The sequence below is a fragment of the Aquarana catesbeiana genome, linkage group LG03, assembly GCF_042186555.1.
Source record: "Aquarana catesbeiana isolate 2022-GZ linkage group LG03, ASM4218655v1, whole genome shotgun sequence".
Classification (NCBI taxonomy): Eukaryota; Metazoa; Chordata; class Amphibia; order Anura; family Ranidae; genus Aquarana; species Aquarana catesbeiana.
In genome coordinates this window covers 344107745-344123333 of record NC_133326.1, presented here as the reverse complement: position 1 = coordinate 344123333, position 15589 = coordinate 344107745, and the positions used below count along the sequence as shown (strand labels likewise).

The following is a 15589-nucleotide window of genomic DNA, read 5'->3' as shown; positions in this document are numbered from 1 at the left end:
ACTCAGCAACATTTGACCCACCCAGCAACAATTAACCCCCCCTTCCCCCACGGCAATAGATCCCCAGCAACCAGCATTAATAGAGCCTTCAGTATACCCCAGCACCCCTCGGCATTACATACCATAAGTGTTGGAGGTGCCGAAACTGTGTTCCCACTGAGAAAAAAGCCCTGGGTATAAAGAATGTGGTTGGGCTGTTTTAGACAAGATGCTTAGTAGGTCCAATATTACTAGCCACCCCCTCATCAATTATACACATGTTTCACATTATTAACATCTTCATAAATACCTGAAAATGAGGTAAAAATTCACAATCATGTGACTGATCCTCTCTTTACTATCTCTAACATAGTTGGTGATGGATGGGGAACAGCAGTGAACAACAAAAGTGCGCTGAAAAATAAACTATGTCTCATAGTTCCATGCATCGCCAGTAGTGAGGGTCATCTGTCTGGTGTAGCCACAGTTTGGTGACCCGTTCACGCCACAAGGAAACCTGAACGGACACTGATGACGACCACTATCTGCCAGGGGATCATATTTACAACACCTATGTAGTCTAGAGTACTACCAGGCGCTGTGGACAGAAATAGCAATGTGCAATGCCAACTGCCGGAAAGTCAGAAGGACAGTTAATGTAAAGGAGCGGATCCATATTTGAGTTCCTAGCATAGCTGTGATCACTTTAAGTTTATGTTATTGTTTTATGTTATTGTAGTTTTTTTTTTTTTCCAGTCGTTTCAAATCTGCAGCTTTTAATTCATGATACCTGGTGATCCGTCTGATGAAGACATTTTATTTGTATTTGTCACGTGTGCCCCTGATAGAGATTACCCACATTGCTGTCACCACTGGGTAATTTCTAAATAAAATCGTACCTGTAAAAAAGAAAAAATATACCTAACATTCCAGCAGCCTATATTTTGAAATGCTGCCTCTTTACTGCTCCCTAGACGTTGCAAATACTTGACCCTTGAAGTAGTTGAATTGAATAAAGAATTCATATTCTAGTTCCTGCTACTGGTTAGAATGTCCTGTAGCATGCCGCAGGGCAGCAGGTATTCCAAACACCCAATAATGTGGAAAACATGCTCTGGGAACAGCGACGCGCCAGGTTTTCAATGCATGGGCCGCCATTAAGGTAATTTTAAGGTAACTATATTCACTCTTCTTATACTGGTATGGTTTTTTTTATAGAGGTAACCCTGTGTTGACAGAGTCACTTTAATTTTATAGAGGCAACAGATTTAATACCAATGAACTTTTGTTATTTGTCATTTTAGTGACATGTGTGCACACCTACAGTAATGCTATATGACCTTAGAACATTCAAAGGTATAAACCAGGGACGTGCAGTCAGGGAAGTGGCCTCACCAGCCACTGACCTCACCGCACGTCCCTGGTATAAACATGTGTACAGCTGTACACATAAACATGGAAGTAAAAAAGGACAATATATACCAAAGTAAATAATGCCTATCCTATTTTCTTACTCTTCTGTAATGCAAGATATAAAGCGAAAATAAAGAAAAACAAGTAAAATCATTAAATGTGGTGTAAATAAAGCATTAGGATGTTGTACTTTGTAATGATTAGTAATTGATTAAGACATAATTGCTGTTGATTACTTGTCAGTGTTCAGAGTCTGGTAGAGCTTGCTCAGAATACTCAGCACATCTCCTTCCTTTTGTCTGTCCCTCAGCTGCTGTACAATGAGAACCCAGTGTTCACAGTATGCTACTTGTGCTCCAGTGGTGGGACATACTTCACTGTAGAAATTGAACAATTCTTCAATGATACTGAGCTGACCTATATAACAGATGAACAGCACAAAAACTGGTATAACTAATGACATTCAAGGGGGAGAAATGTAAATGCAATGATCTACCAGACAAAAAAGCATATTTTTTTTATAGTTGACATAAAGCTGTTGAACACTGCAGCAAGATCTCCCACCTGTGTATACCCTGTGGACCAAAGTATATTTTACATTTCTGCCATTACTTAAAGTGGTAGTAAACTCTCCAACACAACTTTATTGTATTGTAATCATCATAAAAAACACTACTGATCGCTGCTTGTAATTGTCTCCTTACTTGTGTGTTTGCTTGCAGTCCATCCCGTTTTGTTTAATGACCTCACCGGCACATGCGCATTCCTTCCCTTGATTCACTGCATGCTCTCTATGCCGTCTGTTCCGTGAATGGGGTTTCTGCACAGCTATTAAAGCTTGCGAGACTGCAAAGTGTTTCCTAGCCTTCTGGTACTCCCCATGTATTCTTGTGGAGCAAACAGGTCAGCTATGAGCAGCGGAGCTCGGTTGCCGTAGTAACGTCGGATCGAGAAGGGGGCTTGGCTAATACCAGATCGTGCATGCATGAGATTGAGGCAAGGGAAGCGTGAGAGGTCGGAAATGCAACACAAAGCAGGATCAGAAAATCATACTGAAGATTGTGCTGCCTTATCCCGGAAAACGAGATTTTTCAAAGTTGAAAAAAAAAGTAAGGAATATGCGATTGTGCCTGCATTACACTGTGTAATGCTTGCTAATAAGTGATTAGAAAGAACTAGATGAAAAGCACCATAGGGATAGCAAAGTTTACTACCGCTTTAAGATAACAAAGTAATACATACATTGTTTTTTTAGGACAGGCAAGGCTATTTTTTTGGAGATATTATCTTGCAAAATGTATTGTATTTTTTTTACACAAGCTATAAAACAAAACCCACTGTGATCAGTGTAAGTAAAAAAAGAAAACAGTGCTAGGTAAAATTATGAATTTTATTTTATCATTCGTCTTGATGAAATTACACTAAAATTAAAAGGCTTTTTTAATAGTGTGCTCCTTTTTAATGCAACACACAAAAAAAAAATATATGATTAAAATAAATGAAGATGAAAGAAAAAAACGCTTAAATATTACCGGTTAGAAAGATAGAAATAAAAAAAAAGTCAACAGGAAAATAATAGCTATGGGGAGGAAAGCCCTGTGTACTTCAATTAAGTTTGTTCATAACTGGTTAGAGTTAGGTTAGAAATAAAAGCAGATGACAGGTTCCTACAATAGAACAGCTTTTATACTTACCTCTCTGGTGGTCCACGTCTCCAATATTCTTTCTGTTCCAATGCTGTATTTGGCACTGGGAGTTTTCTCAACCACACAATGTGGTTTCATCCTCCAAACCCTATGTCACTGCTGTTTCAAAGTCAGAGGATGCAAGCACTACGTGTGGTGAGGGACACTCATCCAACATTGACAGATTTGAGTAATAAACACTGCAGAGTCTAACGGAGGCAGCAGCACTTCAAAAGAGCAATAAAACCCAACAGCAATAAAAGAATAGAGGGTCTAAACCCTAACCTCCCTATGCAAAACATCAAAAAAAAAGTATTGGCCGGAATTACATGTTAATGTAGTAATACTTTTAAAAGATCCTATGCCAGTTTTATAAAATAAAGTTATGATTATAAATGGGCTACTCACTTTTCAGATTGTTGGATTTAATTGCAAATAGCAAAGCCAGTTCATAACACACCCTTCCATCTTCCAGTCTATGCTGTGGAATTAGAATGTTTCCAAACCAATGGAGAACCTGTGCCAGTTCCCTTTCTGCATCATCACAGCCCTGCACATCCATAAAAAGCTGGGTGGATTTTACAAAATACCTCTCCGCCATAATATATGCTTGGCAGAACACTGCCAACATTCCAAAGTTTGCTAGAGCTATGGCTTGGTTCCGCCTGTTCCCCGTTTCAGTAGCCATCTTAAGAGCATAAGAATACCCTTTTGAAGACTCAAGTATCTGTTTGTTCCTTTTCTGTGCATTTGCAAGGAGATTATGTACAACACCACACTGAGTGGTGCTGTCAGTTTCCTGCATGGAGTCTAGCAGAGGCATCAGAATATGACAAGCCCCTTCAAACTGGCCATCCAGTATACACAGCCATCCCAGAAACAAAGAGGATTCAAAAGCATCTTCTTCACTTGTCCATCTCCCCAGTTCCACAGCCCTTTTTGTGTAGCCAATGGCCCCTGACAGAAGACAATGTTGTAGATAGAGCTTAGCTAAAATAAGACACAGCGTCCTCTGAGCTTTTACATCACCATTTTCATATGAAGAGGATAAAGCATGTTTCAAGTATGGGGCAGCCTGGGCTGGAATGTAATTCCCTTTCAGAGGACAACCCATGATTTTGGATAAGTTCTGCATGACAACTGCTACCCTCCACAAAGGAGAGGGCAATGTTTTCATGCCAACTGTTTTGCACAATCTGGCTGATGACAAAGCAACATGAGGCAGATACTTCTTGTCATATAAGTAACTTAAAATTGGCAAAACACTTGTAGTGGAGTTTAAAGTCTGAGAGCATGAGGTGATGAGAAGAAATTGCAGACGTTCTAGAAAGGGAAGGGCTTCATCGTGTCTACCAAGCTGATGGAGTAACCGGAATATGAGGAAGCAAACTCTGGATTCCAAGGAGGCATTATTGACAATGACAGCTTTCCTGAAAACATATTTTAGCACCTCCAGCTCATTCTCAGAGCTAAAATGATGCTGTGGTAAGCATGTTATAAGACTGGCAGCCTTTTCCAGCAACAGGTCTTGCTTAGTTCTCAAATTTTGTTTCAAGTAGATAGCTGATAAGTTCCCATACAGGGCAGCCAAAAGGTGCAGGTCAAGGAATCCCTGGTTAATGGCACTTAAAGCTTCTTCAAGATAAACCCTTGCTTGAGAAAGTTTCATCCGCTTAGCACAAATACGTCCAAGAAGAAAACAGCAACGAACATGAGCCCAAGACATGTTATTTCTCTTTGCCCAGTTCCGAGATGTTTCCAAGTACATGACTAAGTCTTCCTCTTCAGAAAATCCATAAAATGTAGAGCTGAGAAAAGACATTGAGAGGTCGTATAAGGGCTGAAAATGAGAGTCATAGCCCTCCTTGTTGAGAAATGTCAAGATAGGATCAAAAACTTCACAGTCTTCTAAGTCACTTGCATTTAAGTCAACAAAAAATTTAGGGTCGTCAATATCTTCTTGACCAGGAACATGGAAGCTCTCTACTCCATATTTCCACTCGGAATCTGGTGTTGACTTCTCAGAGATACTACATTTGGATGAATCGGTTACAGCTTCGCTTTCCTCCAAACTGTCAGGTATCTGAATTTCACCATAATCTTCTCTTGTCCCTAAAAAATAAAACAATGCTATTTAAAATAGTAGAGGGTAATCTGCTAGTAATACAGTTTATCTGAACATTTAACATTTTGAAGGCTACCAGTATAACAAGATAACAAACTGCAACTTTTTTTTCTATGCAAAAACCTTGTTTTAAAGGCAAAGCATTCTAAATGGAACTTCAGGCACATACTAAAAATACCCTTTAGTTCCCAGAGTATCATGTCAAATCATGAAGTTGTTTTTCATTTCAGCTACTATAACCTGTGTTGATATTTTTGCCAAATGGCAGTTTGAAATTGACATAAAAACTGGATCACAATCTCTCTGCGTTATTCTGAAATTGGCTTATTTTTCCTTTTAGATGCTTGACTTTTATAATTTTGGAACTAAGCCTTTCCCCCATGTTACGATCAGGGGTTAGGCTTGGAGGCCAGTAGCTATAGCAGTAGAGAGGCTCCCACTGACCAGTTGGAAAGTGCAGCAGCAGGTCACCCTGGCAGATGACACAGGCTCACCTAAAGTACGGAGTCTAAAATACTAACCGGTGTTTACCAGAGCTCCTGATGGTGGAGATGGGTTTTGGTGCATGTTAGTACCAGGTCGCATTCCTCAGGATTTCCCCACCAGGAGGAGAACAAACCGGGGTCCAGTAACGGATATAACAGGTAGGGATCAAGCTGAAGCATAGTCAGTAAACAAGCCAAAGGTTGGTAACAAGTGGTTCCAGGTTGGGATTAAGCAGAAGCATAGTTGAGGGATAAGCCAAAATTTTATAATGAGTGGTAGTGGAGATACAGACAGCAGCAGAAGAGACAAGAGTGAGTTATTGGCTGGAGAGAGCACAGCAATCTGGCAAACAGGAAGTGCAAAGATATGGCTTAAATAGGAATTTCATGGGAGGAGCAAGGAGTTCAAGGTTCTGTAGAAACAAGGCAAGATTGTCCAATGGATCAGACAGGGTGCTGTTCAGCATCCCGGGTGCCTCAGCAAGAAGAGACAGCACCAGACACAGCAGAGGTCACAGGTTCAGACCTAGGTCCTGACACCCCAGCTGCTATCACCCATTCAGAAAAGGTCAACAATGGTTAAAACAAACCTGTCAGTCATTTAAAACTTACAACTGAAAAAACTGAAATGAAGCCTTTAAAATACCCAAGGAATGCCAAATGATTTTAATCAGGTCATTTCTGCCAAAGGAGAAGATCAAAGTTCAGATTCCCTGACTTTCCCCCTCAGCAGAGATCATTTCAACAAATGACTAGACATTTTGTTACATGAGCACCCATCAGGAGATCAAAGCCAGAGTGTAAGGGAGTGGGATTGACAAGGATCTTATGTGAACAATAGATCCACTTTAACTTGTACATTTTTATTGAATCTGCGATTTGCATACTCTGGAAGCCTAAGGGCTTGTTCACGCTTGCTCAAAATACTGACGCTTATCAAATGCGCCTATAGCGTTAACCAATTCCCGACCAGCACACGCCGATGTACGTCAGCAGAATGGCACGGCTGGGCAAATGGGCGTACCTGTACGTCCCTTTGAATTTGCCGCCGTGCCATCGCGTGTGCGGCCGGGAGCTCCGTGAGTCGACTCGATTTCCGCAGGGATACCTGCGATCATCTCACTGAGAGGAAGAATGGGGAGACGCTAATGTAAACAAGCATCTCCCCTTTCTGCCTAGTGACAGTGTCACTGATCATAGCTCCCTGTGATCGGGAGCTATGATCAGTGATGTGTCACAGCTAGCCCATCCCCCCCTAGAGTTAGAACCCATCCCTAGGACACATTTAACCCCTACAGTGCCACCTAGTGTTAACCCCTTCACTGTCAGTCACATTTACACAGTAATCAATGCTACTTTAATCGCACTGATCGCTGTATAAATGTGAATGGTCCCAAAATCGCACCAAAACTGTCCAACGTGTCCGCCATAATGTCGCAGTCACGATAAAAATTGCTGATCGCCGCCATTACTAGTAAAAAAAAAAAAAATTAATAAAAATGCCATAAAAACTATCCCCTATTTTGTAGACGCTATAACTTTTGCGCGAACCAATCAATAAACGCTTATTGTGATTTTTTTTACCAAAAATATGTAGAAGAATATGTAACGGCCTAAACTGAGGAAAAAAAATGTTTTTTTATATATTTTTGGGGGATATTTATTATAGCAAAAAGCACAAAATAATGCGTTCACTGCAGAGGTGATCAAATACCACCAAAAGAAAGCTCTATTTGTGGGGAAAAAAAGACATCAATTTTGTTTTGGAGCAACGTCACACGACCGCACAACTGTCAGTTAAATCAACGCAGTGCTGAATCGCATAAAGTGCTCTGGTCTTTGGCCAGCAAAATGGTCTGGGGCTTAAGTGGTTAATGTGTGCTAATAGAGGTGGTTGATAAGCATTTAACGAGCATTAAAAAAGCTCCCCCAAATGCCCTATGCACATTTGCATTGCGGTTAACATGCGTTTTTGGCGCATGAAAACAGCACCAAAAATGCCTACTATGCCTACTATTAACTGTAATGTACTATAGACTTCAATGGAAGGAGTTGAAGTTCGACCCTAACGTTTCATGTTTTGATAATATGCTGTCCATAGTATCATTTGCATAGGCGTTTGGAGGGCGTTAAAAACGCCCCTCAAACGCTTGCTTTCAATGCTAGTGTAGACTAGGCCTAATAGAGTCAAAAAGGAAATGCCATTGGTACCTATAACTGCATACTTTCAATATTAACTCATATAACATGAAGATCAAAATTCAGCTAGGTCAGTTTTCACAGGGAACTTTAATGCAACCACTTCTAATTCTGATCCTCCCCTACTGGGATTTCAAGCACTCTTCAAAAAAAGAAATCTTGAAAGCAAAAGTAGATTAATTTTTTCTGCTGCTAAAACAAACTAAAATGAATATAAAATGTATTCTTACCAAAAGAAGATTTTAAGTATATTTCCACAGGATCCAAACCATCTGCAAAACACGGGACACATAAATAAATTGTTACAATGTTCAATTCAATATAAACGGTTTGGAGCTCCCATAAAAAAATTAGGCAAAGATTACACGATATCTCATTATTAATATCACCTGACATTCACATAAATTCCTTGTATATCAAACTTGTGGACATAAACGACTTGAGAGCAGGTCTGTATAAAACAGTAGAAGGTATATGTTATGTTATTAAGGCTCCGTTCACACTAGTGCGATTTCAGATCCAACTTGAGTCACAGAGAATGGCATGACAATGAAAATCACTTTGTTTTTTAATGGTGCCCATTCACATCAATGCAACTCAACATGGCGTGATTTTGGAAAAAGTTCATATACTATGGTGCGATTTTAGAGCAATTTTGAACCCATAGAATATGCAAAGCACATCAAGTCAAAATCTGGTCACAGCAGTGTGAACCTAGCCTTATGCTGCGTACACACGGTCGGACTTTTCAACCGGACTGGTCCGACGGACGCCGACGGACCAAAACAGGCGGACAGTCCGATCGTGTGTGGGCTTCACCGGACTTTCAGCTGACTTTTCCAGTCGCAAATCTGACGGACTTTAGATTTGGAACATGCGTCAAATCTTTACGTCGTAACTCCGCCGGACCCGGAAATCCGCTCGTCTGTATGCTAGTCCGACGGACAAAAACCCACGCTAGGGCAGCTATTGGCTACTGGCTATCAACTTCCTTATTTTAGTCCGGTCGTACGTCATCACGTACCAATCCGTCGGACTTTTGTGTGATCATATGTAGTTAAGTCTGTTCGTTAGAAAGTCCGCCAAAAGTCCATCGAAAGTCTGTCGGACGGGCTGTCGGACTTTTGTAGCTAAAAAGTCCGACCGTGTGTACGCGGCATTAGATTTTCTTTAAAGTAGCACTTTACCAATATAAAACATTCTTCTGCCTACTTCTTAGATGTGTGTTTTAAATGGGAAATGTGTGTTTTAAAGCAGAGCTCCACCCAAAAGGGAAGCTTCGCTTGTTCGCAACCTCCTCCCCCCTCCTCTGCCACATTTGGCACTTTTTGGGGGGGAATGGGTACCTGGTTTTGACCGGTACCTGCTCCCACTTCCTGGTAAGATATCCACTCAGCAATCTACAACATTCCCAGCCCCTCCTTCTTCCCCCTGCTGCCTTCTGAGGTCCCAGAAGATGGCGAGACCATTCAGAAGACACAGCGCGACTTGCGCATGCACAGTAGGAAGTAGGTTGTGAAGCCGCAAGACTTCACTTCCTGTTTCCCTTACCACAGATGCCGGCGCCTGCACCTTAAGCCTACTGAAGAATCGGCTAGGGGTGCCAACGTCATGGGATCCCTGGACAGGTAAGTGTCCTTAAAAATTAGCAGCTACAGTATTTGTCACCCTGTCACGTGACTTATGATAATTATAATTAGGCATTTAATACAAATTAGATATGGTTCACTGTTGTCACCATGAGGAAACCTGCAGTGAGGAATGCCATGCAACTACCACTGGAGTCTATGTAGATAAGAAGCGGGTGCAAAAAGAGTTCACTGAAAAGCAACAAATAATGGATTAAAGTGAAAACTTAGCTTCAAAAAACTGACAATTGTTTGATACATAGTGCTTCCTCAAACTAAATGTCATTCAGTTAGGTTGTAAATCTACTTGAATTGATAAACACATTAAGGAAATCAGCTTTGCAATTTAATAAAAATTTTTAAAAAGTTTAATTCCACTTTAAGTGAAATGTGGACAGTTTCAGATAAACGTAGCAGAAAATGGTGTTGGCTTTTGAAAAGATACATGCATAATGTAATCATGGGACTACAGATGTTGAACAGGACAGTGTTTTATTGAATCACTCATTTAATTTACAATTGCTTAAAAATGTAAGAACTCTTCATTTTAAGCAGATTGTTTCTACAAATTAACACTTGTCTAGCAAGTGAGTCAGTGTTTACAAGGCAGTTGATATTGATTTAACATTGTCTAAACTGAAGTAGAAATCTGTTCAAGAGCAATCAGCTTTCAGCCCCTCCGTACAGGCGAGCTCAGGCCATGTGTGGCTCTCCAGATGTTCAGGTCCATTTCATTTCTTTTACATAAATACAGAAGCACCAATTCAGCATATCAGTCCCCGCAGTTTAACCCCCTCCACCCTTCTTTGCTAGCATCTGGTCTTCTATTCACCACTTTGTCCTACAGTATATTACCAGCTAACTGGCAAGATAACATAAACCACAAGTTAGTTTATAAAAAAGTGTATTACTAATATTATGGATACATAGGTAAATGTTAAAGGAGATTCTTAGAACTGTATATAGCTAGAAAGAGAGGAGTATAATAGGAAACAATATTTTCATCAAAACATATCCCTATTTAGTGACAGGGATGACATGGTCAAATGAGCTTGAGCGAGGTAACATATTAGTACAACAACCCATGCAAGGTTTCCAACGATGACCAAGACAAAAAAGGATACCCTGGTCTTATAGAATGTCGGTAAGGCATTGGGCTAACAACCCCATCCTGTTAATAAAAAAATCAAAATCTAAAGCAAGGTCCTCCATGCGATATGTGCAGTAGAGAGGTACGGAGTGTACTTTGGAGGGTAGTATGTACCGGAGAGGGGTATGGAGTGCATGAAGGTGTGTGCAGGAGATCGAAACGGAGTGTATGGAGGGGGGTGGTATGCGCAGGAGACCCTGCTGCCTGCACACTACAAGTCCCAGGATGTCCAGAACTTAGCCCTCCTCCATGTTGGCTCCTGTCACGTTCCCACACATGTGATATCTCCAGTACAGGGGGAGTCCGGAGAAGTCTCAGTCCCAGAGTGATGGGAAGAGAAGAGTATGGAGAAGGAAAAGAACTGCTCATGATCCAAAGCATACTACCTCATCAGTAAAGCATGGTGGTGGTAGTGTTATGGCGTGAGCATGTATGGCTGCCAATGGAACTGGTTCTCTTGTATTTATTGATGATGTGACTGCTGACAAAAGCAGCAGGATGAATTCTGAAGTGTTTCGGGCAATATTATCTTCTCATATTCAGCAAAATGCTTCAGAACTCATTGGACGGGGCTTCACAGTGCAGATGCACAGTGACCCGAAGCACTGCGAAAGCAACCAAAGAGTTTTTTAAGGGAAAGAAGGGGAATGTTATGCAATGGCCAAGTCAATCACCTGACCTGAATCTGATTGAGCATGCATTTCACTTGCTGAAGACAAAACTGAAGGGAAAATGCCCCAAGAACAAGCATGAACTGAAGACAGTAGAGGCCTGGCAAAGCATCACCAGGGATGAAACCCTGTTGTAACTGTTGTAATTCCTACACCATTCACCTGATTTGGATGTAAATACCCTCAAATTAAAGCTGAAAGTCTTCAGTTAAAGAACATATTGTTTGTTTCATTTTAAATCCATTGTGGTGGTGTATAGAGCCAAAAAGATTTGAATTGTGTCGGTGTCCCAATATTTATGGACCTGACTGTACAATTGAATTGATTCTGCACAATTTTTCTTTTTTTTTACTGTATTGCTTGTTGGATGAATTATTGATTTATTGATTTGCACAGTATTTTTGTCATAGTTACAGTGCCTTGAAAAAGAATTTATACCCCTTGAAATATTCCACATTTTGTCATGTTACAACTAAAATCGTAAATGTATTTTATTGGGATTTTATGTGATAGACCAACACAAAGTGGCACATAATTGTGACGTGGAAGGAAAATTCTAAATGTTTTTAAAATTTTTTTACAAATAAATAAATTGAATTTAGTAAGGATGAGCTCAGGCGTGTTCGCAACGTGCAGACTTTGCACGTGTGCATTGCGAACACGCCTAAGCTCATCCTAAGAATTTAGGTCTAGACTTTGACTGGGCCATTCTAACTCATGAATATGCTTTGATCTAAACAACTCCATTGTAGTTCTGGCTGTATGTTTAGGGTCGTTGTCCTACTGGAAGTTGAACCTCTGCCCCAGTCTCAAGTCTCTTTCCAGTCTCAGTCTCTTTCCATTTTCAGATGATGGATGGAAAAGTAACAGATGGCAAATCTTCCAATGGAGACACTAGTTCCGGTGATCTGGGGGTCCCCAAGGAATTCCCTTAATTTGCAGGTATTTCCTCTCACTTCCTGTTTGGTTATGGGACTGGAAGTGAAGAGAAATCTCGGCAACTGGACACAGATGGCGATAAAAAAATCTGACAGGGGTTATAACCCTCCCTTGCTCTATTCAAAATTAAAAATAAAGTTTTGCCTATAGTTCTACTTTAATCATTCAGGTGTATCTCAGGTAGTATTATGAATATAGGATCAGTTAGAGCTTTGTTTAACAATACCATAGTACAAAAAGTACCTATTTTATTATATAAGCTAACTGCTATACCTATGATTGGTTACTGTACACTACTGCTTTTTTTGCAGAATCAAAGACATTTTGTTAGCAAGAAAACAATGTTTAGACATGCATCAGTTTACTAATTGCATAAAGCAGCATGCTTCTTCCGAGTCTATCAGTGCCCTGTTAATTCTGCGCTGTGAAACTAAATTATTTTTCACTGCTCATTACTCATGCACAGCAGCATGAATTTAAAAATTAAAAATACATTATGTCTCTACAAACAATATAATCTTACTTTACTAGTAACACATTAACTAGAAGGGGACCTAAAGACCTAAAGAGTAGGTTAAAACTTAAAGCTGAACTCCAGCTTTTGATACACTTTACTTTCCAAACTATGTCCCTCACTAACACGCAAGGCCGCAGGATGTGCTGTATAAACTGTATGTAGCTCAGGCGTTCTGGGTTCGAGCCGAGACTTCCTGTCTCATACCCGGAACACAATTTTGCCCTATTCACACCCGAAGCTCTAAACCGCTCAACAAAGTAAGTTCTATTATTTTCAATGACCCCTGTTCACATTCTGTCGCCTGTAGCAAAATGCCTGTCTCTGAAAACAAGTACACAAGCTTCTTTTTGGCAGATTGGAGGCAGACTGGGTCCCATAGACTTCAATGGCAATGCCCGAAAACGTGTGACATGAGCATTTTATGACCTTTGTTTTGTTGTGCATTTTCAGAAGCTCTCAACCCCTAATCTCCTAACGTCTCCTCTCCCTAGTGATTTATATTGGCTAAACAAAAACACCTGACACTGTATAATGCTTATAATACACTTCTAAAACACTTGTAATACACTTCTAAAAATGCTCAAAACTCTCAAATAAAAACTGAAATTTGCTCTGCTCAGGTGTGAATGGGCAGGGGCAGTGCAGTAATTAAATGAACCTCTTACTTTGCCACACAGAGACTACTTATAGCCAGAACACATACCTACTCTTTTCAGCTGCCAGCCCTAAAGCTCAGCCATGGCAGTGGGTCAGATGGTGAGGTACCTGCCCTTTGAGAATGGCCACATTTTCCTAAACAGCAACTGTGTTTGGGTGCTACCGGCTCAAAAGTGCCCAGAACTGTAGACAAAATCTTTTAGTCTTAAGAATGATCACATTTTTACTTACCCATCCTGTACACTGACGTGATATCAGTCTGAGCCAAACTACGCAGAAGATCTGCAGAGCCTCTATGAGCTTCATCATCAAAAGAGTTCAAGGAAATCTTCTCCTCCTCACTAAGAAATAATAAGTCTTTACACCTGCAAGAAACATCCAAGTGAGTTGGTGCAAATCACTTCATAAATATTGTCCACTGTCATAACCAAATAATGGTATATTATTACATTCAAATTGTGATGCTAACAGCATTATTACATATGTCTGTGCAAAAAGCAAAGTGAAAGAATCTATTAAATGTCAGTTTTACCTAGATTTTTTTTTAAATATATTTATTTATTTTATTTCTATTTTTTTCATCTTATTTCTAAATAATCTACACTGATACTAGTGAAAAAAGGATCTCCAAAGAATAAGATCATTCACACATGACTGTTCCATACTATATGTAGCACTAACTCTCGATGGAGCTGCTGGTTTAAGCGGGCTTGTTACCTTCACTCTCTTCCCTCTGTTTTACCGGCACCGGGTCTAGGGTTCCGTTGAGTTTACCTCTGGACGATTCATGCACCAACACTTGAATACGTTTTCAATGCTTTATTAAACGATTTACTAAGGAAGTAGCAGGAAAGAGGCAGAAGGGAAACCGCAGAAGAAAGTCAAATATCTTCTTGTAAGATTCTTGACAAATGTCCTGGTAGAATTTTGATATTACAATAGAATGCACTCCCCTCGTGGGACACACTCTTTGCTCACCTGGATAGGCCTCTCTCACTTGCCTAGCAGCCAGTACGTAGCACGAACAAAAGTCTCTGCCACAGACTTGTTTGGGGTAAACCTGTACGATCCTCTGCCACAGGATGTATTGGTTTTCTGCAATGAACGTCATTCACAGTGCTTGAACCTTTAAGCCAACCCGGCAACACTATGCTGTATAGTTACTTTTAGGATACGTCCTCCAACCGAGTCACCAGGCCCCTCTCCAGACCAGCACGCTGCGTGATCCTTCCATGACGGGTCCTCCCCTGGGATCTTCCCTGGTTGTCCAGCTTCTTCCCTTCTGGATAGACAGCTCAGGACCATTCCTCGGCTGCTGTGGTAGGCCCCAGACAAGCTTCTGGGCCCACCCCTGCGCCGCAGAGGCATGGGCCTCCGGAACGGAGGACCACAAGATTGCTCTCTAACGCATACCTGTCGGCCAGGAGGGCCAGCAGGTGGCTGTAAAACGAACCCCACAATATGGCGTCTGTCCCAAAAATACCCTCGCCCAGAATGCAACTCGGAGGACCACCTCCACCGAGTTGCGGGACTGAAGAGCATCCATACGCTTCGACACGCTGTCCTTCCAACACTGACCAGTGATAACAGCGACACCCACCGGTCAGTATGGAAACACACACAACGTCAGCCAAACTGGAACAGAGGCAAACCTAACCTATTTAACGAACAAGTTGCTAAATTTACCTAACATATGGTAGATCGCAAATCTACCAGCGCTACATATATATGACCACAGAAGCTAGATGATGGACAATATGTATAATGGCCAGATATTAAGCTTAAATCAAGAACATAGCAATACTGTACAGTAACATAAACACCCCATATCTTGTAGGTAGCATTAGGACACAGACATTATATTTTTATAGCAATTTAAAATGTAAAATTAATCTTCAGTGTAGTACCCAGGCCACTGAAGATGCTTTATCAGTGCAGTCCCACTTATATTTAGCAGCTCCCAAACCCTATAACAGCGTAAATTCGAAATCTAGGATACCCTGTGATGAAAGTGTGTTACATCTCCAAGCCTAGTCTGTCAAATTTACTAGAAGGTCCGACAAAGTCCAGGAAAGTATCGGTAGAGAGGGTTGACACACCTTAAATGACATATTACAAAACAACATGTATAAGCCACACCA

General features: G+C 40.8%; 1 protein-coding gene across 1 annotated transcript in view; it reads right to left on the bottom strand.

Moving 5' to 3' along the window:
* SH3TC2 (SH3 domain and tetratricopeptide repeats 2) overlaps window positions 1-15589 on the bottom strand; it is a 190077-nt gene that overhangs the window by 23131 nt on the left and 151357 nt on the right. The window contains 4 exon segments of the mRNA XM_073620584.1: window positions 1629-1809; window positions 3486-5189; window positions 8117-8158; window positions 13680-13813. Of these exon segments, the coding sequence (XP_073476685.1) occupies window positions 1629-1809; window positions 3486-5189; window positions 8117-8158; window positions 13680-13813 (2061 nt within the window).